This window comes from Micromys minutus (genome assembly GCF_963924665.1).
Source record: "Micromys minutus genome assembly, chromosome: 14".
Taxonomy (NCBI): domain Eukaryota; kingdom Metazoa; phylum Chordata; class Mammalia; order Rodentia; family Muridae; genus Micromys; species Micromys minutus.
This window is the reverse complement of record NC_137983.1, coordinates 29,524,415-29,551,097: the sequence shown is the minus strand read 5'-3', so window position 1 is coordinate 29,551,097 and position 26,683 is coordinate 29,524,415. Positions and strand designations below refer to the sequence as shown.

Genomic DNA, 26,683 nt, shown 5'->3' with positions numbered 1-26,683 from the left:
CTGATTTCCACACAGGAACACTGGGTTATAGCTTTAAAGTTAGAACTGCTGTCTTTCCAGATGTCTTTGAATAAAAGAAAGTGAGGAAGAAAGAGAGCAAGGAAGGGAGAGAGAAAGGAAGGGAAGGAGGCAGGAGGCTGGCTCCTTCTCCCCATGCCTCTATCTAGGATATTAAAGTACCAGTGTAGAGTCATGGCTGTTAACTGCCGAACTGTTAAAACCACTTGATTCCACCACACCAGGGAAACAGGGAGGTTGCTGATATGCTTAAAGAGTCACTGCAACATGATTATTTCCCAACTACAACGAATTTTCTGAAGTTACCACGCTTGTTTAATAGCATTATTAGAAAAAAAAATTGAATCAAAAGACTAGCTTATTCTATTTCAGCATCAAAATACTATTCTTTTAATGCTGTGCATAACAAAATGGTTTACCTTCCAGCATTTTCTGAAGACTGTTCCTCATGACGTGGATGTTCTCTATCCCGATAAACTGAAACTTGATATTGGAATAATTGTCTTCATTCTCATAGCCTTTCCCTGCAGCACGATTTGCCATTGCATTAAGCTGCAGTGGTGAGCAAAACAGAACAGTCGTCAATTACACTCAGGACACGGAACAACCACTTATGAAAACACCACAGAGACATGAAGACGCATGCTATAGTTTGAACCCCTGAAACACTGTACTGAGCTCTCAGTGCAAGCATAAAGGCCCGCGCTTGTGGTCAAGTGCAGTCCTGTGCTGGACTGGTTAACATCTGCTTAGTGCAAAGTATTCCCTACATTCTGCAGATGCCTGTGCCAGATCGGTGGTGGTGTGGATCTGGTGTGGAAATCTACAGGGGAATACGACCCACACTACTTCAGATACTCCTGCAGCCTTTCACAGTTACAAGAAGCACATGGTAAGTTAGGCCCACAGATGAAAAGAATGAGACAATCAGGAAGAGAACACAATACAGCCAGAGCTGAGAGCTGAGAGCAAACCACTGCCACAGGAGTCCCTGCTTCATCAGCAAGCCAGCTCCGGCTCCTCGGCTCAGCTCCTCTGACATCTGTGTGGGCTGTCAGCTCCTCGGAAGACTGACCCTAGTCTATAAAAGCAAGTCACATTCTTAAGAACAAAGGCTTTAGCCATAAGCAAGAAAAAGTTTAATGATATATCTTAAGGGAGACTCTGTGTTCTAATATTTTAAAGGTTTTTTTTTTCCTTCCAGAAATTATACATAGGTGTTGCTTTCATAGAACTGTGTGCTTTTCAAAAGTCACTGTTTCATATAATTATCTTCAGGGTAGTCGCAGCTAAACCTCTGTAATAAACTTCATAAAATGCAACAAATCATCAGATCCAACAGGCGTATGTTACATGAACTACATACTTATTCTGCATCTAAATTCAAGGTTCAGCCTTCTCATCGCTTCTAAACATGTATAACATGTAGCAAGCAAAATACTCTTCCTACTAAAGTTACTACATATACAACATATGCTCACACTTTAAATAATTTAGAAGTTGCAATGGGAGAACTGACGGGCACTTTTCCTTAAAAGCAAACAGGAGAAAACCTCTTGAGAGTCCGTCTGTACTTCACATAATGAACAGTAGATGGCGATACAAACTATTTTTTCAGAAGCTCCACTTTTTTTTTTTTTTTTTTAAAAATGTGGCAAAAGCTTTCAAAGCAGAAACACTGTTTTAGAAATAATAAACATCCAAAAAGGTACTCCAGACTGAGACAGGCAGATAGACAGACAGACAGAGCAAAGCTGCCTTTGGGAGAACTGGGCCAGAGACTAGCACATAGTGGTCCTTTCCTCTCCTCATTTTGCTATAACCTACCTAATTTTAACTGAGGCACACTCTTGGAAATACTAGATGGTTTTATTGCCGACAAGTATTATCTACAAATGAGCTTGTCAAAGTCTGCCCTTCACCATCTAGTGACATTGTGTGCATATTTATGAGTTCCAGGATTGTATTCAAGTAGGAAATCCGGATCCAGGCTAATTCAACATTTCAACCCCTATATAATGCAAAACAGTCTCTCCCTGGGTACAGGCTCCTGGACTGGTGAGGACTCCTCCTGTGGTTTCTAACAGGCACATCTGTTCTGTGTAGTTGGTAGGAGCCACATGGAAGGAATGCAGTTAGTTCTGACAATTTCCTATTTTAATGCACCAATCTCTAGCAGCAGCATGTGAGCAAGGACACTTTTCTCAGTACATACTGAAGGCTATCACTGCCTCTGCGGCCCACCACTGTCCCATCAGGGAACCATTCAGAAAGCTTTCATCTGGGTGGGTGGCTTGGGAGGTTCCTGTGTATACTTAACCCCACTCAAAGACCAAGGAGCAAGATCCTGTGAGCTTTCTCTTAAGCCTTTATCTTTTTTATTATACTAGGAAATAAATCTGGACGCAGCAGGCAAGGACTGAGAACTTGCATGTCACCATGCAAACGTTCTACGGCAAACATCTGCTTAGGTTCCTGATGAACCAGGAAGACACTTGAGGGACGGGATCAACCAACATGGTCAGGATCATGAAAAAAAGAAAGGAAGGGAAGGAGGAGAAGGGGGGGGGGAGAGCACAAAGCTTGAAGCAGTTTTCACAAGCCATGTATGCGCACCTGAGAAGAAAGTGCCCAGCTTTAAACGGGGGTGGGGGTGGGGGGTGGAGGTGGGCTGGAGAGATAGCTCAGCGGTTAAGAGCACTGACTGCCCTTCCAGAGGTCCTGAGTTCAAATCCCAGCAACCACATGGTGGCTCACAGCCATCTATAATGAGATCTGATGCCCTCTTCTGGTGTGTCTGACGACAGTGACAGTGTATTCACATGCATTAAAACAAAACAAAAACAAACAAACAAAAAAAGAACCTTAAATCTTTAAAAAAAAAAAAAAAAAAGAGCAAGCAAAGTGAGTACTAAATATACCCTTCACACTGAATCCTTAGGCTTTAGATATGGACGAGGTTTGGCCCTGCAGTTCCACATTCTAATGAGGACTTACACTTCAGAACCTAACGTGGGTCACCAGCTCTAAGAGGTCAATCTTTTTATCCATGTTTAAAGCTGGGAAAGGAGGGAGGAAAAGGGTTTCCAGTCTCCATTCAGTAAAGCCCTGTAGCCTTCCCATCCTGAGTTTGTCTGCAAAATATCCTCTAAGAAGCACATAACTATCAGAAAATACAGAACAGCTCTACTGTACACAAAAGATACAGGAAGGAGAGCAGCCAGGGTTGGAAGAAAGGGGTTAGAGCCTGATTCAGACAGGCAGAAACTGAAAGAAAACAAAAGTTGATGAATTTCTTTCAAGTGCAGACCTTCGGAGATTTGATCTATCTTGTGCAATGAATGTTTCCTGGAAAGGCAGGGACCCATTATGTATGCTGTGAAGACTGTCTATAGACACCCAGGACTGACTATGCCACTAAGTACCTACTCTTAGTGGTTTTAATTTTAAACTGACTTGATTTACTAATCCATCTTTTCTTTGTCATATTTTTATTCCCTTGTATCCTGTTTTAAATAGCACTGCTGACATTTAATGCACATGACATACTACTTATAAAACTAGACAGTAAGCCATTTTACTATGTGACCAGCACAATGTAAGAAACGGGAAATAAGAATGTACTGAGCACACTCAGCCCTCTGAGGAGCTGAGATGCAGCGGAGAGCAGCCCCGTGGTGCCCCCATGGTCTGCTCCCACCAAGAACAACCCTTTGCAGATAAAGCAAATGGTTGATATCAGTTAAGCTTTGGTTCCATCCAGCCTTGGGACTCAGGGCTGCAGAGACATGCATGAAAATGCTGACACTTACTTTAGGCCTCGTGTCCACAACATAAATGAAGTCACTTCCGGGATTGGCTTTCCTGATGGCTTGGAGCATCTGCTCATCCTCCAGGCACCGAGCACTGAAGCCGGAAAGGGGCTGACTGCTCCTGCAGATGGAGGCCTGCAGGGAGAGGCCACAGCAACACAGCACAGTCAGAGACACTGTGGGAGCATCCCCAGAAAAAGACACCTTTTGGTTAGCCTGCTCTCCACACCATCACTGGAAAACGGGATTGGATTTTATAAAAATCAGCACATGTTTATTTTTAACTCAACTTGAAGAGCCTGCTGCCCGGACAAGCTTTCTGTTAAGGTATTAGGACTGCAATCCATACTGTGAATTTAAAACTCTTTAAACAACTACTTTCCTTCTCAGTAACTGTTTCTTTCCACTGCGGATTCATTGCTAAAAAGCAGAATAAATACCTTCCTGATTACCAGACACTATTAGTGGCACGACTAGGGGAAAATTTAGTGGGTTTTGTCATTCGTGTGTGTGTGTGTGTGTGTGTGTGTGTGTGTGTGTGTCTATTTCAAAGAATCGTTGAACACCCAAAATCTAAAGGTCACATTTTCACAGTAATAAAAGCCCAGGTTACTGCTAAGTTTGCTCAGTAGACACAAGGGGTTTCTTCAGACCCCATTTCAGCACACCCCACCATTTCCCGACCTACACTTTCAACACCATACAACCATCTTTCCGTTTCTATTCACCAGGTCCTACACTGGTGGGTTTCATCAGCTATGGCTTTAAACAATAATGGATCAAAAGTACTCAACTTAAAGGACTGACTCTGAATTGATTTTTGTTGTCTTTCCCCCAAACAACCCATCAAGGAAATCAGATGCCCTTCACTGGGCATCTGAAGCAATCAGGAGCTGATATAAAGAATGCAGAAGGGCACATGCAGAGTACACGCAAACATTACCATTTTAGGACAGGAGTGAGCCCCTGCAGTGACACTGGTGTCCAGGGGACCTCTAGGACCCGTCCCCACAGACTGCACAGAAAGCTCGATACTGCAGTGTTGGGAGATATATCAATCAGCCATGCATAAGGGAGGGCAGATAAACTCGGCTTTAAACTTCTTTTATTAATTAATTAATTAATTAATTAATTTATTTATTTATTTATTTATTTATTTGCTGTCTTCAGACACACCAGAAAGGAGCGTCAGATCATTACAGATGGCTGTGAGCCACCATGTGGTTGCTGGGATTTGAACTCAGGACCTCTGGAAGAGCAGTCAGTGCTCTTAACCACTAAGCCATCTCTCCAGCCCTAAACTTCTAACAGTTAAAGTACACATAATTCTGATGATCAGATGCATGATGACTAAAGAAGCCACACTGGCTCTGTAAGTGTGGGTGTCATGGCTTTGCTTACAAGATGGCTTCAGCTGTCAGCCTATTTTCTCTTTCCGTGTTGTGATTCTATCCCCTCCGTGTTCTTTTTTATTAGCACTGCTGAAATCTAATTCACCTGTCACACAATTTATAAAACTAGCACCCATTTACTGTGTGACCTGCTGTGGGAAGGATAAAGAGGTCACAGAAGCCTCTTGAGGAGCTGGGATGGTAGATCCCTAATAGTCCCAACATGCCCTCGCTTGCGTAGGGTCTTGCACATAGAGAGACCTCTTTTACCACAAAAGGTAATCACCTGACTACAAGCTCCGCTTTCTTGCCTTCTCAAGCATGCTGGTTAGTGTCTGTCAACTTGACAGAGACCTAGACATGTCTGGGAAGAGGGACTCTTAACTGAGGAACTGTCTCCAAGAGACTGTCCTGTGGGCGTGCCTATGAGCATTTTCTTTGTTAACAACTAATGTAGGAGAATTAGACTACTATTAGAGTACCATCCCTAGACAGGTGTTCCTGGACTGTATAAAAAGTGATGGGCAGCAAGCTACTAAATAGCCTTCTTCTGTGGCCTGTTCTCAGATCCTGAATCTAGGTTCCCCGAGTGACAGACTGTAACCTGTAACCCAAAAAAATACTCTTCCTTCCCCAGGCTGATTTTGCTCAGTGTATGTTGTTGGTTTTTTTAGCAATAATAAGCAAACTAGGGCACCAATCCAGAAACTTGGCTTTAGCATGTTTTCTCTAAGGGAATATATATATATATATGTACACATATATATATATTAATGTTGTCTTGGAGAAGGTGGGATGGTTTTGCTTGTTTGTTTGGATTTTTCTCTAAGTCTTTTTTTTTTTTAATTTTGAGACAGAGACGCACTATGTACCCTTGGCTGGCCTCTAACTTACTTTGTAAACCTGACGACCCTGGAAGACCCAGAGCTCTGACTGCCTCTGTCTCCTGGAACATGCTCTACCATACTTAGCTCCTCTTTGACTCTAAAGACCAAGACTGTGGATGGGGAGTCTGACAACTAAAGCGGAACCCAGAGTAGCCCAGTAGCAGAGAGGCAATGGCTGATGTGGTTCAAAGAAACCGGGGCCTACAGCCAGGGTCTGTAACAGGAGCCTGTAAAGAAAAGAGGCTTCTGAGGAAGGAAAGGATAAACAGAAAGCAAGAAAGCCCGTGTTGTTTAGGAAAATGTGTCTTAATTAAGAATAGAAATCATTTATGAGCCGCCCCCACCCCCTGGCTGGAAATTTATGCTGTGAAACTAGGAGACCATGTTGTAAATTCGAACATGACAGAGAACAAAGGGTGAAGTGACTCAGTAAAAACCAGACCCAGAATGCTGTTTGTAAGTGAAGGTCTCTAACCGTGACCTATAAAGCTGTTTGCTACCAGAGGGAGTTGGGGGGAGGGGGTGGCACGACTAGGGGAAAATTTAGTGGGTTTTGTCATTCATGTGTGTGTGTGTGTGTGTGTGTGTGTGTGTGTGTGTCTATTTCAAAGAATCGTTGAACACCCAAAATCTAAAGGTCACATTTTCACAGTAATAAAAGCCCAGGTTACTGCTAAGTTTGCTCAATAGAAACAAGGGGTTTCTTCAGACCCCATCTCAGCACACCCCACCATTTCCCGACCTACACTTTCAACACCATACAACCATCTTTCCGTTTCTATTCACCAGGTCCTACACTGGTGGGTTTCATCAGCTATGGCTTTAAACAATAATGGATCAAAAGTACTCAACTTAAAGGACTGACTCTGAATTGATTTTTGCCCATATCCAGAGACTGACTTAAAATTAATATTATGGGGTAGCCTGATACCTAATAAAACCAAGACGCCCTTGGTTTTTGTGTATGCTTGATGCAAGTGTCTTCATCACATACGTGTTCTGGCCACTTAAATATGCGGCCTCAGTTCCCCACCAGCCTATGGGAACAGCACATCAGCAGACCTCCTGCAGGAACAGGAAGGCCTGACTCCCAGAGCACTCCCCTTTCACTGCTCCCAGTAGAACCTCAGCACGGCCCCCGTGATTCTACGGATGGGTTATATGGGCAGGGAGAGCGTGGGAAACCAACAGGCCACCGCACTTCCCCTTAGACACAGAAATCCACATTCTGCAGTGGTACTTCCTTGAGGACAAGCCGTCACCCAGAAGCACTTAGCAGGACACTACTATCCAAGGATCGTCATAAAACACAGAAATGACTATTACTCTACCTGCAACCGGACTGAACAGAGCTGTGAAAATGGGAGCTCGGTGTCACACAGCCAGTGTCTCCAGGGCGACATGATGGAGTGATGCTTAGGAACGTATCTATGTGACACCTTTGCAAGAACAGCTAAATGCCTGGTGCAGAGGACCACCAACTGCCATCGACCTAGTGGTGGGAGGAGTTCGCCCTCAGACCCTACACTTACCACGAAGGTCATCAGAGCAAGGCCTGCCTCCTGAACACTGGCTCCTGTGCTTATGATATTCACACCAACCAACAAAGGCTCACTTTTCTCTGAAAAGGAAGTAGTTTAGAGCTGGGGCTCACAGTTAAATACCCCATCATACTGCTGAAAGGGAGAATAATCCTCCACCCCTCATCTAAATTCTAATCCTATCTTACTTCACCAACACACTAAAAAGTGTGACTGTTCCAGGCATCACACTTTGAAGAATAACAGCATGAAATCTCATAACCTTACTAACTCCATTTTTAAAAGAGAGGACTCACAGCATCCTTTGCTTCTAAACGCTGTTCCAATCCCGTGTGGCCTAAAACATATTTGGAATTAAATAATACAGGCAAAAGTCAACTTTCCCCCATCTCATGGCAAAGAGTAGAGAAGGAACAGAGGGTGAAAATACATCCTTTCAAAGAACAAAACCCACCCCCAGATGAGCATTTCCTTTGAAGATGGAAACACAGAAGGCTGCACGCTGCCTATGGTGGTGAAGCTACCTTGCTCAAAATATATTCAGAAGCCTCCTGTACCATCTAACGGCTGCTGTTCCACCTTGACTGTAGGAACATTTACATTCACTCACATACAATCACACACATGTACACACAATCCCACACATGTGCACACACAGAGCATCTCTTGGTTTTGAATATAAAACTATATTAACCATGAAAATAAAATATTTTTGCCTGGCTTGAGCCAAATAATTCTTATAGTAGATGGCAAAGAGCACTGTTACCCCTCTAAATTTTTTTCCTATCTTCCTTGCAAATAAAGCTTTAAATTTTGGTTGCTTTCATGGCCACCCACAAGACCTCATGTTCATGTCTGCATCACATTGTCCTGGTAAATGGGACATGAGCGGAAATATTGCCCACGCGTCTCGAATTTTTCCTTTAAAATGTGGGAGCGCGCTATCCCTCCTCACCCACCGCCAGGAGAGGGACGTGATGGCTGGTACTTCAGCCTCCTTTAGGATCTCAGGATCAAAGCCAGGCACCTCCACAGACGACGGCTTTGTTCATGCAGCTGATCACACTCAGGCATTGTCTGAGTCTACCATGAGTTTACTGCCAAAATACATGGAAGGTGTGTATGGTCTCTACGTGGAACTAGATTGTCTCATACTACTCACAGGATATTATGTTCCACTGAGAATTTAAATAAATACACACAGAAAATAAAAAGAGACAAAGACAGACAGACAAACGGACGGACGGACGGACGGGGGGGGGCATAGAAAATTCCCCATTTAGGCTAAGACATAAAAGCAAAGTGCTAAAAAGGCCTTGAGACATACATGACTTTCTTTACAGTAGTAGGAAAGGGCAGGAAATCGCCGTCTGCTCCGGAACTTGGAGCTGCCCACGATGATGTGTGCTGTGGCTGATCTGGGGACGTACAGTTCTGTGGGGTAAGAGTCACAAACCTGTCACCAGAAAAAAACAAAGGGATGTTAAGGCATCACATTACATGACATGCAATGTCCCAGCAGAAATCCCATTTCAACATACTTAAAGGTTACAGATCTTAGCTTTCCTAATCAAGTTCCAACAGAGGCTATTTCGAGGAAACCTGAAGCCACTCAGAGAAAAGCAGCACTGCTGAAGCTGTGATGTAATTCTGAAGGAAAAACAAAATGACCACCAGCGTCCTGTGACTGTGAGCTGTCCCTTTTCTTTATGTGGGGAGCACAGTAACGAGTGAGTTTTCCCTTCCCCAAAAAGGTAACAAACTGGAAGTCTGCATCCTAATGGCCAAAGACACTGTAGATGCCTGTATCTGACTGTGTGGGGACAGTCTTCTAAAACGAAATCACAGTAGTTACCTCTATGTCCATGGCACCCTGAATACGTCTTAGGGTTTCTCTGAACAGCCCCGCCCCTGGGCCTCTCTACCCAGCCCCACTTTCCTGAGATGTCCTCCCAAGTCCCGTCCCAAGAAGATTTCTAGATAGGATTTCATGGTGTGCCTCCAGTTACCACATGGTGTACCAGCTTTAACTGTCATTCATGGAACTGTTGCAGCAAGCCCTGGAACCTTGAGAGGATTTTAGAAGTGAGAACCAGAAACCAGCCACTCAGTTCGAGGCCTGGAGTTTGCGGCTCTGCAACCTTGAGGAAGCCAAACTACACAGGATGCTTTGTTTTTCTAATCTCCAAAGCTGATATTTTAGTGGTGGTATTTTACAAAGTAGATAAGCCAAAAAAAAAAAAAAAAAAAAAAAATAGAAAAAAAAGAAAAGAAAAGAAAAAAAAGAAAACAATCAGACAACACCCATGACAGAGCACTTGAGAAATTACCAGAGCCAAAAGAAATGCCAGCATTTGGCACTGGTGACGGTGTCTGGCTGTCGGGTATGTCTGGCTTTCCCATCAATCAATCTATCAGATGGCAGTTCCCTGGGCTTCATTTAAACAACTGTATTTCCTGGAAGTCAAGCATCTTTGGAGTCATAGCAACAACATCCACATGGGTGTGGCAATGGGGGTACTATTTTATCTTTGGCCGTCTCCACCCACCCTTACCACAGTGAGGGAGCGAAACCCACAAGCCTCCGTACTGCAAACAGCTGTCAGGATGCCTCCTCCCTGCCAGCTTCCATGGACTCTCTTAACCAGACTGCTAGAAATCATGGAGCAAGCCATTAAAAAGCCATAAAAGGAATGACCACAGGTCCAGAGCATAACCTCAGTCTCATGTGGGCTTATGTACCCTGGAAGAAAATCCTACTCACCAAGAGCATGGGGTCCACCTCACTTGGACCCAGACAGCTAGGAAGAAGCCCCAGAATACTGTACATCCCCTTTCCCATGATTGCAACCTGGTGTCTGAATCTGTCTCAATTAAGCAAGCAAGCTACTAGAACATTAACACCCACGCCAACACCACTTCTGCCAGCCCAAGTATCAAAGACACATGGTCACTGTGCCAGACTGCCATGTGCTGAAAATAAGCAGTTTTCAAAGGAAGTAAGAAGGTTTTCAGTAAACTGAGAATCACATATACTGTCCCGCAGAACAGCAACACAAAGCAACTGAAAAGTTTTAGTGCCAAGCAAAACAATCTGTACAAGAGAGGACTATCCAAAATACTGCACAAGCTTCTGAAAATCAAGAGGAAAGTAAAGGATTCTGCAGCTCCGGACCGGCCCTCGGGTTCTCCAAAAGCCAGAAAATGTCCAGCAAGGCTCAGGCCATAGCATTATGCATTTTGTGGTTGAAATAAGACTAGGAAAGGAAAATGCCTAGTGTGTATGCACTTTCACACTCACAGCCCAACATAGAAGCTGTACTGCACACCCTCTTCATTTGCCACTGTGAAAGCCAGTTGCCAGTTATCCTTCTCTAGAAGACAATGTGGCCTTCGTGGCTTAGCCAATCAAAGACCAAAGGCCCCTACCTGTGCCCAGTCAACAATGCTGTGCCTGCAAGCTGGCTGGCACAACCTCCTGTCTTGAATACAACTCTTAAAGGAATCCTGCTTCTTCAGGGTACTGAGCACTGCCTATCAGCAAAAAATAAAGTGTGCGGCACCCAGAACATCTGCCACTAGAGTTTCTAAGCTGAAACACCTGTTAAACCATTAACGCTGTTGATAAGAATGATGAAGACCAGACTCTCAGACCTACAGTGTCATTTACTGAGTTCTACCAAGCAGCTTTTTATGAACAGAACTGAAAGAATGAAATGTAGCCTCCTTTTGAAGTAGGCAATGCTCCTGAGTGAAAACTAAGTCCTACCATGAATGCCAAAAGATACAAATAGAATGATACTTGAATTCCTATAGTAAAAGCCCCAGTTGTGCCCTGGCAAAGACTATCAAAGTCTCAATGGCCGCTTATTCAGAAATACAAAAGTGTATCTGAAAACTAGTACAAATTCACAGGAGACTCCATATACTCAAAACATTTTTTTTCCTAAAAAACAGTTGTGGATTCATACTGCATAATTTCAAGGCATGTTACACTGCCACATGTAGCCAGAGTGTGACACTGGAGTTGGGACAGACAGTTCAGTGTGATGCAGGGTCCACAGAGAAGCATCATATGTGTAGCTGAGCAATCCCAATGAAGTACCAGAACCATCCCGGGAAAGCATGGTTTCTTAACTAGCGATCGGGAATACAGAAAACTCACACCCACAGGGAAAAGGTGAACCCTTGGACCCATACAGAAAGTAATGGATTAAAGGTGTAAACACAGGTTGCAAACTCCCACAGAAGTACAAGAGGAAAAGCTTCCTATTAAATCTGGCTTTGACTTCTTATGTTTAGTGTCAGAAGTATAAGCATTGGGACAGAAAGAAGAGACCACATTGAACAATACCTTTTATGCACCCAAGGAGCAACCAGAAGAATATAAAAGTAACTAAAACGTAGAAAAAGTATATTTCCAAATTATGTGTTCCGTATGAGTTTACTATCCAAAACACATAGGTGCTTCATGTCAACAAAAGCAAATGGCTTAACTGAAAATAGGCAAAAAACTTGAACGTGACACCCAACAGAACTTACATTATCACGTTTTACAAGTCCCCAGGAATGGCCTGAGATTTCTGTCTGGTTTTAAAAATCAAATGGGTAGTTTCAAGAGAAATGGAAAAGTTCACAGAAGTGAAAAATGCTTTTCTGTTGCTTTTTACTTCTGATTTTGCTTTGTTAGTGAATACAATTTGAGCTATTGTTTATGAATTTAAAAATATTATTTTGTCCTAACTAAATAAATTAGCCTGCCTTAAAGGCTCACATGTCTTGGTGGGGTCCTGCCCTAGGGAATCTTTTTCCGTAATTCTGATACCCATTCAGTAAACAGTCACCAAGTCCTTACTTTCCCACTGTTAGACCTGGGGCAGAAATGAGTAACAGAGATGGTCACATTCTCAGAACTTCTCTCTGCTGACCTGGGTATAACCTTCCAGTAAATGTATTTACCTGCACAGATGGTACCCATCTAAGATGCTATCCAAGGCGTCTGAGTCAGACTGGGGCAACTTGTTGTTGGCAACTTACAAACATTGACACAGAAACCCCTTTTAAAATATTTGGATTATTTAGATCCTACAACTTACTTCAAGGAATTTTTGACAAATGAAGGTATGAGCAACGCAAAGTAATTAATAAAATATCATATACCATGTTAAGATTTAGCTGTATGGAACTGAAGTTCTAATTTAGGTAAATTAAAAAATATGATTAAATTAAAAACAAGTCTAATTAAATATAAGGTTTAGATCATAGTTTCACTTATATTACAAGAAAGACTGAGCAATTATTTCCCAATTTCCAGGGACTGAATCTGAGCCTGTGCGTGCTAACAAGTGCTACCACAGAGGTACATCCCTAAAATTTAACCTTGTAATAGAAACCAATCACTTTATCTAAATGGAGGTAATTTAAGGGTTGTATATAAAATGAAGTCCAAGTTTACAGACTTAACTGCCACAGGAGCATCCCTGACAATAGAGATGACCATGACTAACCCCACTGGAGGACACTCACGCTCAGCTGACATCGTCTGTAAGACTCGAAAGTTCTTCTCCACCCACTAGAAAGGACTGGTGCAAAGTGTAAAATAACCCATAAAGCAAGAGGAGAAAATACGTATTTTTCTCAGTCTTAAATTCAGATCCACAGGAAGTGGATTGAGATGAAATGTTCTCAGTGGATGACGAGTCAGGACTTCCTATGTGAGACAATTTTTGTTCTGTGTCTAAACTGGCAGTAAATGAAGATATTCCTCCAACATTTCTCAAGTCAGAAAATCCCTGAGGTTTCCACCTCTTCTGTCACAACAGTCTGTAAAGGGCCAGGCTTGCTGTGCTGGGTGTCATGATAGAAAAGAAATGACAAGTGACACATAGCTTTCAGTCTGGGTAAATGCATGACTCATACTTTAATGGTAATTCCAAGGGGAAAGTCATGAGAAAAGCAAAAGAAGCATCAAGAAAAGATTGTTCACTGGCTGCGCTTCACTCTCTTCTCCTCCTGACTCAAGAACAACCATAGAGTTGAAGAGTAAAGATGTCCGACTTCCTTTACAAAAGCTGGATTCCCTTCCTTCTCTCATTTTATGGCTAAAACAGTTGGTATAAAAGTTGACAATCCGGTCTAATTATACTAACCTGACACTTCCCAAAGATTATCTAAAGTATCATTACTGAGTTCAAGCATAATTACAAAGATTTATTATCATAAGGAACCAACTGTATCTCAAATAATCTGTATCTCCAAGATAATTCTGGACATTAGTGAAAACCACCCAGTTTTAGGATAAGATTTAGTATCAAACTGTAACAGTCATAATTAGTAAAACTGTTAATTATAGATCCTACACAGTGTCACATTTAGACAAAGATTAGCAATATATAAAAGACAAAACAGGAGCTGGGATGTACCTCAGATGGTAGTGTTTCCCGGAAGTCAGTCATGGAAGCACACTTTACACCCAACACTCTACAGGCAGAGGCAGGAGGATCAGGAGTTAAGGCCAACCTTACATGGTGAATTTGAGTTCAGCCAGAACTACTTGAGACTATCTCCAAAAAGAAAAAAAAAATCATAAATCAGAAGTCCTGAAGGTCAGGAAACATGCGGGAATGTATTCATCATAGCCACATGAACAATCACAGTTACTAAAGCAAAACACTATTTATGAATAGTCACCAAGACAATCTTGTAAAATGAAGGAACAAGAATTTGAAGAGGCCATTCAGTCACTATGAGTGGCCAATAAACATGGACACGATTTAAAGGAGGGGCTATCAAAGTATGTAACCATGAATGAAGGAAGGAAAATAAGACAGAAGAGTGGGCTTGGGGTGTATCTCAGTGGTACGCTATGGCATGACCTGCAGAGAATGCTGGGCTTGAGCCTCAGCACAGATACCCACAGATAACACTATAGGGTTACACCAAAAGATTTATCATCTCTTCCCACCACTCCCCCATCTCTATCTGTTGCTAACTCCCTGGGGCACTAGAATTAATACTGACTTGTGAGCTCGTCACTGGAGAGAACAGAGGTTCACTTGGCACTCCTTCCTGGGAGTACAGGCACATTTTTTTCACATCTCTCCAGGGAGCCTCTTGGTGACCTTATGTACCAATTGAGGATACAGTGAGCACATCAAGAGGCTGGTGCCAAACTGCCATCAGGGTCCCTCTGATTTCCACACTAATCGTCCCCTGTGCTATAAAAAGATGTGATGGGAGAATGAGGTCCCAGCTCTCTCACCAACTGCTGGCCACAGTCTCCTAGGCCTCCCTGATTTTACAAATGTACATCCCTTAAGAGGCCGAGCATGCAGGGATGCTCTTGAAGGACAAATGCTGGGTGCCATTAGAAGAGAAGGCTGGAATGGGCTGGGGATAGCTACAGTGGCAGATTGCTTGTGTGGCGTGCATAAGAGCCTGGGTTCAACCCCCAGTGCTGGAGGGGGCAGGGACCAGCGCAATGAAAGATGTGAGGACCCTCAGACTTCATTTACAAAGAGCTGCAAAATCTAGAGGAGATAAAGGTTATCCCACGCTCACTGACATAGCAGCTTCGTGAGAAGTGTTTGTGTTCCACCAAAATGGCGCCACTCACTCTGTAGTCTCTGTTCACATCGCTGAGCTGCCAATAATTATCCGGGAGGCCCATTCGCTTGTATTCTTCACTAAGGTCAACCAGCAGCCAGCCCTGCTCTCGTTCTTCCTTATCCAGCTTGGGGTTGAAGGAGAAGCAGTATAGCTCCTCATACTTCACTGCAAGAGAAAGAGAGCGAAGCCAAATCAAGCTGGGTCAGAGCAGGAACCGATCTGCCACAAAACCCTATGTCCCAGCTGGCGTTCACCAGCCCAGCCTCCCAACCCTGGCATGGGGACAAGGGCACGTGGCAATGACAAGAAGAGCTGGAAGCCTCTGGATGCAACTCGGCAGGAGCCTCTTCCTTACGGAAGCACGCTGTTGTCTCGTTGGCACTTTTAGCTACTTTAAAGGTGAATACATTTTCTAAAACACATACAATAATGGAGCACAAAAGTATTTGAGAATGTAGAGATTCATCAGACATTAACTGTGTTTGGATTTGGAATGTATTCTAAGAGACACGGGTTGGATGCTCAGAATGTTAAGAAAGCAGAAACAAAATGGTGTACAAAAGGCATGGATTTTGCTACATGTTTCCAGTAAAACGTGTATTTTTAACAACTACACATAATATAACTGTACTGCTCCTAAGATATTTATAGGACTAATTAGTAAAAATCAGTCCATAATGCACAGCAGCCTGTGCTTGGAGTCCAAACTGAAGGATATACCATGTAAGCCTTCCTTCAGCTCTGCTAGCACATGTTTATCCTTCATGTAAGATCGAGCCCAAGAGCCTCACAGTTTCCCTTTTCCCAATAAAATATACCATTTGGCTCTTTTTGCTCTAGCCTTGCCTTATAAGGGAAGTATACAATTCAGCACTGCCCAACAGAAATATAATGTAACCCACACTGCCATTACAAAACTTCCTGTTACTACATTTAAAAATAAAAGGAAACCAAAATTAAATTTAGTAATATTCTAATCCAATATGGCTAATACAGTTACTTTAACATGTATATAGTACAAAATACAATAGAAAATACACGTTTTGTTCTGTTTTTAGGGACTTCACATGTAGTTTTTATTACTACAGCTCAGTTCAGGGACAGTACTGTGGCCCGTGGCTACCATATTGGGGGTACAAGCCTTAATTCTTGATGATGATGATGATGATGATGATGATGAGGCCTTATTTTGTTCTAGATTTTGTTCTCACAAACTGATCAATCCAGCTGGTACACACCAATGCTAACCCTTACTTCAAAGATGAGAAAAGGTAAAGGAGGCTGAGGAGCGGCACTCAGGGTCACAGAGCTGGAACATGCTCAGCATCAGAGCGCTCCAGGAAGCCCCCACAGCAGCTCTCAGTTCTTCCCTACCTCCCCCCACACCTAAACTTCCTGTCTCCCTCCAATATGTGCCTATATCCTCAGTTTCCCAATTTCTTCCCCTTGGTGCTCAGCTTGCTGACAGCCCCCTGTGCAGACAATCTAATGCGCCTTCGAGTGACGGCAGGCCCCATACAGCATCTGGCTACCAGCAAGGAGCCAAGGAAAACTCAGCTGCAAGCTTGTTTGGACTGCTGTTAAGATGACTCACCCACATGAAAGAAGAAAGACACGGCCATGTTTTGAAGAAAGATAGAGGCATTTTCAAGGTCCTTTTTGCTAGACCAATATACTCTTATCAGTCTAACTACATAGATTATGCTTCTCTTGAGTGTTCTTGATATCACCTTCTGATTTTAAAACTTTGGGGGTCAGATAAGAAAGATGCACAGACACACTCACACAGACCAGAGCTAATGGGGAACAACACAGAAGCCTGAGGTCCTGTTCTGGGAACAGTCCGTTCAACTCTGACCCATCTTTTCCGTTGCTGAGTACCATTTTCATGACGCAGACTTCGGTTACCGTAATGCTAACTGCAGATGCAATTTGTCAGAGATGCCGAAAGGATCTCCTGAGAAATCTGCAGCTCCCTGGTGATGATGGAAGTTAAGCTTCTTTGTGAAATGTTTACAACTAGGTTTAAAGGTAGGAAAGGCATGATCTCTCTCTGTCTGTGGGCTGATACTCAGCAGCGAAACTGCACAAGACATTAGACTAGGTTTACACTGAAATTATAAAATGTTTTCTTTTCTTGTGAGCATTTTTATAGAAGGGGATGATAAACAAATCCTCAGGCCCAGTTTTAAGGAAAATTCCATCAGAGTGAGGGAAAGCCTCCATATCGTTGGCCAAACCTGCATCTTGCTAATGTACTGCGGGCAAGTCTCTTAATCAGAAGACAGCCTACACTGTACTCTGGGGATTATGTCATTTGAGAAACTAAAGTGTACCCTACATATAAATTTTAGAGAATAGTTCCCATCTCATAATTGATATTCCTACTTCAAAGCTTATCATAAAATATGACGTAAATTTTAACAGTCACCAGAGAAGCAAGATTTTTAAAAATCAGACTAAAAATGCTTACAGGTATTCTGTTTATAGATATGTTTATAATCTTTATAGTGTCAGATTCTAGGTATTTAACTATTTATGAGGATCAGTGTGGTGTTGAGATTGTTATTTTTGTGTATGTGTGCATGTATGTGTGCATATATGTGTGAGAGCCTTGTATATGTGTACATGTGTGTGTATATGTGTGTGAGAACCTTGTATATGTGTGGCGTGTGTGTATATATCTATGTGTGTGTGTGTGTGTGTGTGAGTGTGTATGTATGTGTTTGTGATTATGTGTATGCATGTGTTGTGTGTGTTTGATGTGTGTATGTTTGTGCGTGAGTGTGTAAGTTTGTGTGTGGGGGGTGTAGTGTGTGTGGTGTGTGAGTGTGTATGTATGTGTTATATGTATGTGTGAGTGTGTATGTGATTGTGTTGTGTGTGTGTTTGAATGTAAGTTTGTGTGGGGGTGTAATGTGTGTGGTGTGTGAGTGTGTATGTTTGTGTGTGTGAGTGTCTAAGTTTCTGTGTGGTGTGTATAGGGTGTAGTGTGTGTGGTGAGTGAGTGTCTAAGTTTCTGTGTGGTGTGAGTGTATATGCTTGTAGCCACGGTCCCTTTTCCCACGTCTGTGAGTCTACCTGTTTTAAACTCCAAACCTAAGCTGACATCCCCTGTGAATTTCCTTTAGCTTATTTTATCTTGCACATGGTTCTCTATTTGCATCCACAGGAATGATAGACAGTTTGCCTTCTTCAAAGCTCAATAGTAATCCACCATGCACTGTGGGGACTAGAATGTGGAGTGTCCCACAGAGGCTGTGTGTTTAAATGCTCCATCACTGGGTGCTGTTGAGGAGACAGAATCTATGGGGTGTGGAGCTTTGTTGGAGGATGCAAATTACTGGGGAGGGCTTTGAGAGTTTTATAGCCTTATTAATTTGTTCTCCCTGCTTTTGGGGTGTGGTTGAAGATGTGAGCTCTCAGCTTCCAGTACAAGCTGTCTTCTGGACTCCAAACCCAAATAAACACTTCTTCCTATAAACTGCCTTGGCTGATATTTTAATTGGAGCAATAGAAATGTAACTGACACCTGTGGACACTGAACATTTTCTTTATCCATTCATCAATGACGGACACACAGGTTAACGGTTGTGCTGCTACACTGAACATGGAAGAAGATACCTCTTCAATGTAATGATTTCAAATCTGTCAGGCAGACGGTAGCTCTATGTTTAGTTTTTTTGAGGAGTGTCCATGATGTTTCCGATATTGGGGATACACTCATCTATACTCCCACGGTACACAAGAGTTCTCTTTTCTGTATATCCTTCCTGATCTCAAGATCTGATCAGAAGAAAAAGATTCCTTTCTTTGTCACATTAGCCACTCTAATAGACGTGAGGTGGTATCTCAGTGTGGATTTTGTTTTTATCTCCCTAGTGATTACCGATGCTGAGTTCTCACTTGCTTTCCACTCAGACCTTCCATTTACAAGTGTCTAGTGAGGTCCTGTAGCCTGCCTTTGCTACTTTGTGTGTTCTTCTTATCCTACCCTTTATCCTCCCCCTCCCCATTGCATCCCCTATCATTAGACAGGAAAGAAAGACAGAAGGGGAGAGGATAGTAGGAAGGGAGGGGAGGGAGGGAAAGGAGAGAAGGGAGATGGGGAGGGAGAAGGAGGGGGAGAGAGAGATCTGAATCTAATTTCTTCCTTAGAGCAAAACTACTAACAAACTAACATACAACTGCAAAAACTATCCACAGCTGGAGAAACCATGCCTCTGCTAGAGCACGAGGCAAATCATAGCTGCTGGGAAGCGGCCCCATATCCCCACACCTGGGATTAAAACACAAACATATTCTTATAATAGTTCTGTGTTTTTAAAGAAACCAAAATTCTAGAATTCTCACTATAGGTCCCTTGTAATTCTAACCTGGATTATGAGTTTTTTTTTTCCACACAGAGTTTAAATTCCTTATACGGTTTGGGTATCAATCCCTTATCGGATGTGTGTCTCACAAATACGGTCTTCTGATACACAGGCTGTCTCCCAGTCCATCAACTATTCCCTTTGTTGTACAGAAGCTTTTTATCATATAGGAATTGTCAACTCTGAACAGAGAGAAAAATATCTGCCTATTCAGCTGATTCACTGCAGAAAAAATAAATATTCCTCAGGCTTCCCACTTTTACACGTCTGTGTCACCACATGCAACAGAACAACTGGTGTTGCATTGACAAGGGCCTCATCCTAGGGCATTCTGACTAGGAGGACACTCTGCCCTTCTTATAGGAAAAGTAGAAGCAAAACAAAACAGCTATACACACACACACACACACACACACACACATATAAAACAAACAAACAAACAAAACCAGGCTTCTGAACTATGGGAATAATCTACGATGCACCTTTAATTTTAAAACATGCCTTTTAAATTACAGAAAATTACAGACTTTATTAAGACCTTCTGGCGTACTACCTACTGAGGCAATATAATTGCCTTAGCAAAGGCAGGTTGGAGTGTTTTTCTATCCAGAATAAGCAAACAGACAATTCATAAAATATTTCATGAAATTAAGCTTCAACATTTCTGCAAAGTCTGACTGGTGTCTGAGTCAAATGCATGACAACCAGGCGTGGAGAGGTGCGCTGTGAGGTTTAGTCCCAGTGCTCCCTTCTGACGCTGGGAAGCAGGAGTCCCTCCACACCAGCTAACCTCCTGCTCTCCCCACCATCTTCTCCCAAACTCAATTTCCCTAGAGCAAACCCAAGTTCGCCAAGTGCAGAGGCTCAGTGAGGAACCTGTCTCGACCCTTTGATCTCTCACAGAAGAGGTGTCACCCGGCTGACTCCAGAAATGTGGGTCAGAAGGGAAACTGGGAAGAACAGGAATTCGTTCTACAGTGATTAGCAGAAAGAGAAGAGGGTATTCAGATAAAACAACGAGATTTTATCTCACTGTAGAGTAACTTTGAGAAATAAGGGCAGCTTAAAATTAAATGTACTTTAAAAATTAAAAGTGAAAAATAAAAGGGATGAGAAGGCCACCAGCAGTCACCAGGATACAGACTGTGGGGTCTGTTAGACCAGAAGCTAAGTTCTGAAAGCCAACTGCCAGGGTGGGAACTGGAAGAGTCAGTAAAGCTGCGGCCTTGTAAACGGGAAGACCTGAGTTTAATCTCTGGGTTAAAACACCCAGGCATATCTCATCCTGAATCTCATCACTAGGAAGCAAAGGCAGGCAGGTAGATCCCAGAAGCTGCCAGTCTACTTGCTGTGATCCATGCCAATCACAATACACAAGGTCTGGAGAGATTCCCAGCACCACATGCAGCCCTTGATTCCAGCGCCTGGTCATCTGATGCCCTCTTTTGGCTCCTTAAGAAACTGCATCCATGTGGTACAGATGTGAACGCTGTCAAACACTCATATCCATAAAACAATAAAACACAAACTAAAATGAAAACTAAAGAAACAAAAAACAATGATTGGACAGCCCTCAATGAATAATACTTGAAGTTGTTCTCCAGCCTCCACACACATGAGTGCACACGTGCAACCACACACACATGAATATGTTCACCTACATACACAAAAATTTCAGTGGAAATTTTCCCAAGCATCACTGATTTAGACAACATAAAAGATGCAAATTAAGTAGATGAGACCAACTCAGTCATGGGACTTTTGAAAGCCATAGTCAATACACAGTGCAGTGGGTGTAGCTCAGAGGTAGAGTAAGCCCCTTCCGATGGGTAAGCCCTAAGTTCGATTCCCACCACCAAAAGGGGGGAAATATACAAAAGAATTGGAAATTAAGTTGACTTAAAAAGGGGGGGGGAATAAACAAATTATTTAAGTGTTGAAGGACACACAAACATTAAAGTAGACAAGATAATTGATATAAAAACAAACAGAAGGAGGCAAATTAGAAGGGTGAACACAGGAACCAGCAGCACATGGGAAAGCCGAGCCCTCTGAGAATCCGGCTTCCTTTACTCAGACAATTTCAGATCCTCACTAGCACGTCAGACCCACCGGGTTAACAGGATCTCTCATCCTTGGGTCCAACCGTTCTTTGGACTGTATTATCTTATACCGGGATCCTTTCTAATCCATGACCAAATGCTTATTCATTTTTGTTTACATGAGATGCAAACCAGTGGAATTTCTTCCAATTTTTTAGTAATCCCAGAAATCCTACGGACCCATAAAGCTTAGAAAATATCATAGTTTTGAACTCCCAGATATTTTTTTTCTTCTCTTAAAAAACAACAACAAAATTAGCCACATCCACAAGAGATGAAACACATGAGCAGAAGGAACTCCGAGCTGACGAGGATCCTGCACTGTTGTCCTTCACAGCTAGCTCGCACCTTCCCCCTCTCCCTCTCCTCCTTACTCTGCCCTGCCTACAGGGGGAAGAGTGACTTATTTTGTCAGCTCTGCTCAGATGATCTGTGACAAACCATGCGCTCCCAGGAGGGAGCTGCTGCTGCTTCGTATATGAGCCCCTCTCCCTCCGCTCATCTTCCCGATGCCAATGCTGCTGTCCGCACGCCGCAGCCTCAGCGCTGCGCTCGGGAGCTTTAGAACTGCCGAGGCTCTGCACCATCTTCCCACACTTATTAAAACACAGTGTGTTACATAACCTGACACTTTTAATCCATGTGTTTCAGAATGCCAGAGACACTTTAAATCCGCTCCGGTGATAATTTTAATTGAATTAACTGCTATGTTTTCTTTTATGGAAAAGGCAGCCAATCGGGTCTTTGATGCCATCTAAAATCTAATGACCAAAATGTCACCTTTTAAGAAAAAGCATGCATTTCTAAAAGCAGATGGACCCTCCCAGTAACTCCTAGAACTTTCTGCTCCCACCACAGACTCCCCACCTTAGAGCCACTCTTTCAGCTACTAAGCCCTTCCCAATTCTCCAGCTATTCCTAAATCCCATTAATCCAGTCAGAGCACATTTATTATCCTGCACATCCATTAATCAGTGACACAGAAATTGCTGGCACATAGCTCCTCTTGCAAGCTCTGCTGCATGCAGCCTAGCCTACATCTTCCCAGAACTGCTGTTCCAATCACAGAGCACCCTCCAAAAGGGTTCAGCTGCTCTTCCAGCTCACTGTGGTTATTCTTAACACGCTATGAGGTGGGGAAAGGTCCTGGCTTGAAATAAGAACAAAGCAAAGTCAAAACCACCAGATGGTGACGATTCCCAGGCATCATTTCCATGAAGGAACATGGGCTCTAAGCTCCCGACAGATGCTGCCGTCCTATCACAGGGAGGTCAGAACCCAGTCCAGCGCCTGGCAAAGGTCACAAACTTCTGGTCATTTAGTAAAGAAACTATAAGCACACATCCTATTTTCCTACTGAAGCCTTCCGTGTGACTCTGCAGTACAGTCTTCAGAGTTGTATGCCTAGAAGCATACTCCCTTTAAGCAAGCTCACACAAGCCTTGCAGAGAGTCAAGGAACAGTTCTCTAGAGGTATATAGTGAGCTCTCCATCCAAAGACCCAAATACTACAAGGGTTAGAACAAGACAGTTATGCAGACTGCCCATTTCCCATCTCCAAACATTCTTCCCAGCACAGGTGTGGGAGGACTCTGTGTGCGAGAACCGAAAGGTACTTGACCAACAGTCACAGACGCTAACAAAAGCCTAGGCAGTTGTTACTAAAGATCAAGTCAAACATATATCCCTCAAAACCATATCTGAACAAAACAGGGGTGGCTCTCACCCCTGTAATTCCAGACCTGAGGAACCTGTGACATTGGGACACTCAAGGCTGCATAGTAAGACCCTGTCCCAAAGAAACAGACAAACAATCCAAGAGACTAGGGCACTCTGGGTGGGAAAGAACATACTAGAAGTGTTGGATATAAATGTCTTCCGCACTAAACAACCTGTAAATTCTGTCCTGGGCCTCATACCAAGAGACAAAGTTGCATAATTTTTTTAAAAGCGATTTCAGACCGAAAGAAAAACACATTATAACTGCTATCTAGGAAATGAGAATACAAAGGTTATCAAAAGAGGCCTATGTGGGAAATAACTCAAGGGTGGCCTCAAAAAAGCAAGGTTAGGGTATCGGGTAATTATCAGGCAAGAACAAGCAAGTCCTAAAACACCACTATTCCTTATAGCACGATCCCGTCCCGGTGACTTGTGCCTCTCTTCAGAAGTCGTGCGTCCGAGGCCGAGTCTCTTTGCCTACCTGGCCGAGCAAGACGTATCAGAGAGATGTACACGTCATGGCAGTCTCTCTCCTGTGGTATGACAAGCTGTACGATCTGAAAGTTCTTGCAGCGAATAAGCAGAGGGCAGCCTGTGGCTGTTGTCGCCTGCTTTTCAATGGTGGAGATCTGACTGTGAAGAATCTAGGACCAAGAGTTAACATAAGCAGTACAGTAAGCACGAATAACAATCGAAACTGACAAAGGCAGACGGGTCTTTGAGCTACACAGCAAGGAACACTCCTCAGCATCCTCAGAAGGTTCTATGTAAGAATCCACTAAAAAACCTGTAACTTTACTGTTCAGTACCAAGCTTTCATATCCACGATTACTATTTTGAAAGGAAGTATTCTGCCTTTAAATTTACACAGCTCCAGGTAGGGAACATTTCGGCAGTCAAATCCTGGATGCCTTTAATAGCTAAAATTAAATAAGGTCATGGGAAGTTAGTAAAATAAACTTTTGCAATCACTAAAAGTTAGAGAGGGCTGCCCTGTGAAGTGCCACCATGTTCCTTAATTCCACATGGGATGTTCAAGTTCAGTGGCCCCTTGTTCTCTAAGCTGTTGGTGGTCAGGCAGTCTGCAAAAGAAAATACTTCACTTCCTCACTGTTTGTTATTTTTAACAGGCAGATCACAGTACAGTGTGCTGTTCTGATAGAGACATGATGTAAAAATAAAATCTCTAAATCAAGCTAACTAGTATATACTATATACATCCACAAACTTCCTGACCTACCATTTTTATGGTGATATATCTGAAATTTACTAACGGTATTTTGAAATATATAATATAGCATAGCTCACTATAACCCCTCGTTGGAGGAACTTGTGGCAACTGAGAGCTGTAGAGAAAAGGAGAGTCACCCTCCTTTGAGGAGTGACAGGGAGGAAGGCTCAGGCACTACAGGGAGAACAGAGGGATGCCTATGGTCAATGTGTGAAACTTTCGAACACTAACAAATGTGTAAAACATCCTGCAAATAAGTTATAACTAGTCAGGCATCGGAGCATCCGACACGACAGGACTGAAGACCTTCTTCCCAGCTATGCATAGGCTCCAGCATCTTCAGCCACGGTTAGGCCTGTCTTTGATGGTGTCTAGATATCGGCATCTAATATATATAGAAATATCTAAGTGCATCAGGGATATCTATGATTTCAGAAGGAAATTCCTTCTCTAATACACCTTCGAAATCGCTTCCAAAGTGCCCCCGAAAGTCCACCTTCCCCATCCCGAAACCAGTGAAAACCATGTAAGGCTGGAGATGCAGATGCCATACCCAGGTCTCTTTCCTTGTGTCAGGTGCACTCTCCACGAATATGACGTGAGTGGCCGTCAGGTACAGAGTCCCCAGTGTTGCCTTTTTACAAGACACTCGGTCGACCAAACGCACGTTTTCAACCTAGAAACGATGGATGAAAATCAAAAGAGCTGATCACAAAGTATCCAGGAACCTTACATCTACTCTAGAACTTACACGGGAGAATGTCTCCAGTAGTTAAACCAAAACATGCCCCGTAACTCAGCAGCAAACTATGATCACATTTATCAAATACTAAAATACAAGTCATGAAAACATGATTTTAAATGTGCCACAAAACATTTACCAGCTGCGTTCTTCCCCTGGCTTTTAAACAGGCCAGTGTTTTTATTTCATTGTAGCTGTATAACGTTTAGCATTTAAGCCAGCACACACATGCGTTAGAGCTCCGCATTTACATAATGACTTTTCCATATGTCTGTAAAGTTGTAGACATGGCATGTGGATGTTTGCTTTCACCTACACGACTACTGTGAGAAATATAAAGAGATACACGGGAGACAAGCACATCAGAAACAGGTACATAAAGACACCATAAAGACAGAACCGCATCTATTCACTGGGAAATCCTTCTAGTAATTCCAGTGACTAGAACTCTCCTCCAAATGTTGGGCATGTGGAAATGCTCTTTATCACGTATTTGTGTATTTTGAGACAGCACAGTTTCAGGGATATTGTGGCAGGACTGTGTCATAACACACCACAGGAAGGACAACACAACCTGTACTGGCTGTGTGGAAACAAACACAGAGGCTTCTTTAGTGAAACAGCTCCTTTTTATTTTAAGATTTATTTTGTCTTCAAGTATGTGCACTGGGGTGGGGGTGGAGGTTGTGTATCTAAGTGCAGGTGCCTTAGCAGGCAAGAAGAGGGTATTGGATATCCTGGAGCTGAGGTTTCGGGGGACTGTGGGCTATGAGACCTTGGGAAGGGCAGTGCACTGAAGTGCTGAGCCATCTTTTTAGCTTCATGAAACAGCTCCCTTTATCCACTGAAATTAGTCTAATATTGCTGGTTTTACCTCTTTGACCCACGACTATTTAATGAGCACTTATGGTTGTGTTATTTTATTTAATTTACTATGCATTCTATTTTGAACCAACTTTAAGGACGCTGTCATGAAACAGCTATGGAAGGAAACAAATGAAGATATGTTATCTTCACAACATTTCTTTGAGGGGGAAATTATTTAGCTGTTTAAAGTTATGTAGCTAAATTTCCTAGAGCCAGCATACTAATTAACAATATATAAAAGTGATCTATACGTCATTTTTATGTCCTTGGGGCTAGTAAAACTGAACTACATTCTAACACACTGAACTGAAGTAATATTTTTAGGTAAAAATGCTCAGTGCAGAATATTCTCCCCACAGAATGGAAGAGGCTATAGCACTCAAGAGTAT

General features: G+C 42.9%; 1 protein-coding gene across 1 annotated transcript in view; it reads right to left on the bottom strand.

Moving 5' to 3' along the window:
* The window catches only part of MTMR7 (myotubularin related protein 7), a gene marked incomplete at both ends in the record, with an annotated part of 78,124 nt that overhangs the window by 25,231 nt on the left and 26,210 nt on the right, over window positions 1-26,683 (bottom strand). The window contains 6 exons of the mRNA XM_080928476.1: window positions 438-570; window positions 3,831-3,965; window positions 8,977-9,105; window positions 15,265-15,422; window positions 23,936-24,098; window positions 25,239-25,361. Coding sequence (XP_080784602.1) covers window positions 438-570; window positions 3,831-3,965; window positions 8,977-9,105; window positions 15,265-15,422; window positions 23,936-24,098; window positions 25,239-25,361 — 841 coding nt within the window. The remainder of the gene's footprint in view (window positions 1-437; window positions 571-3,830; window positions 3,966-8,976; window positions 9,106-15,264; window positions 15,423-23,935; window positions 24,099-25,238; window positions 25,362-26,683) is intronic.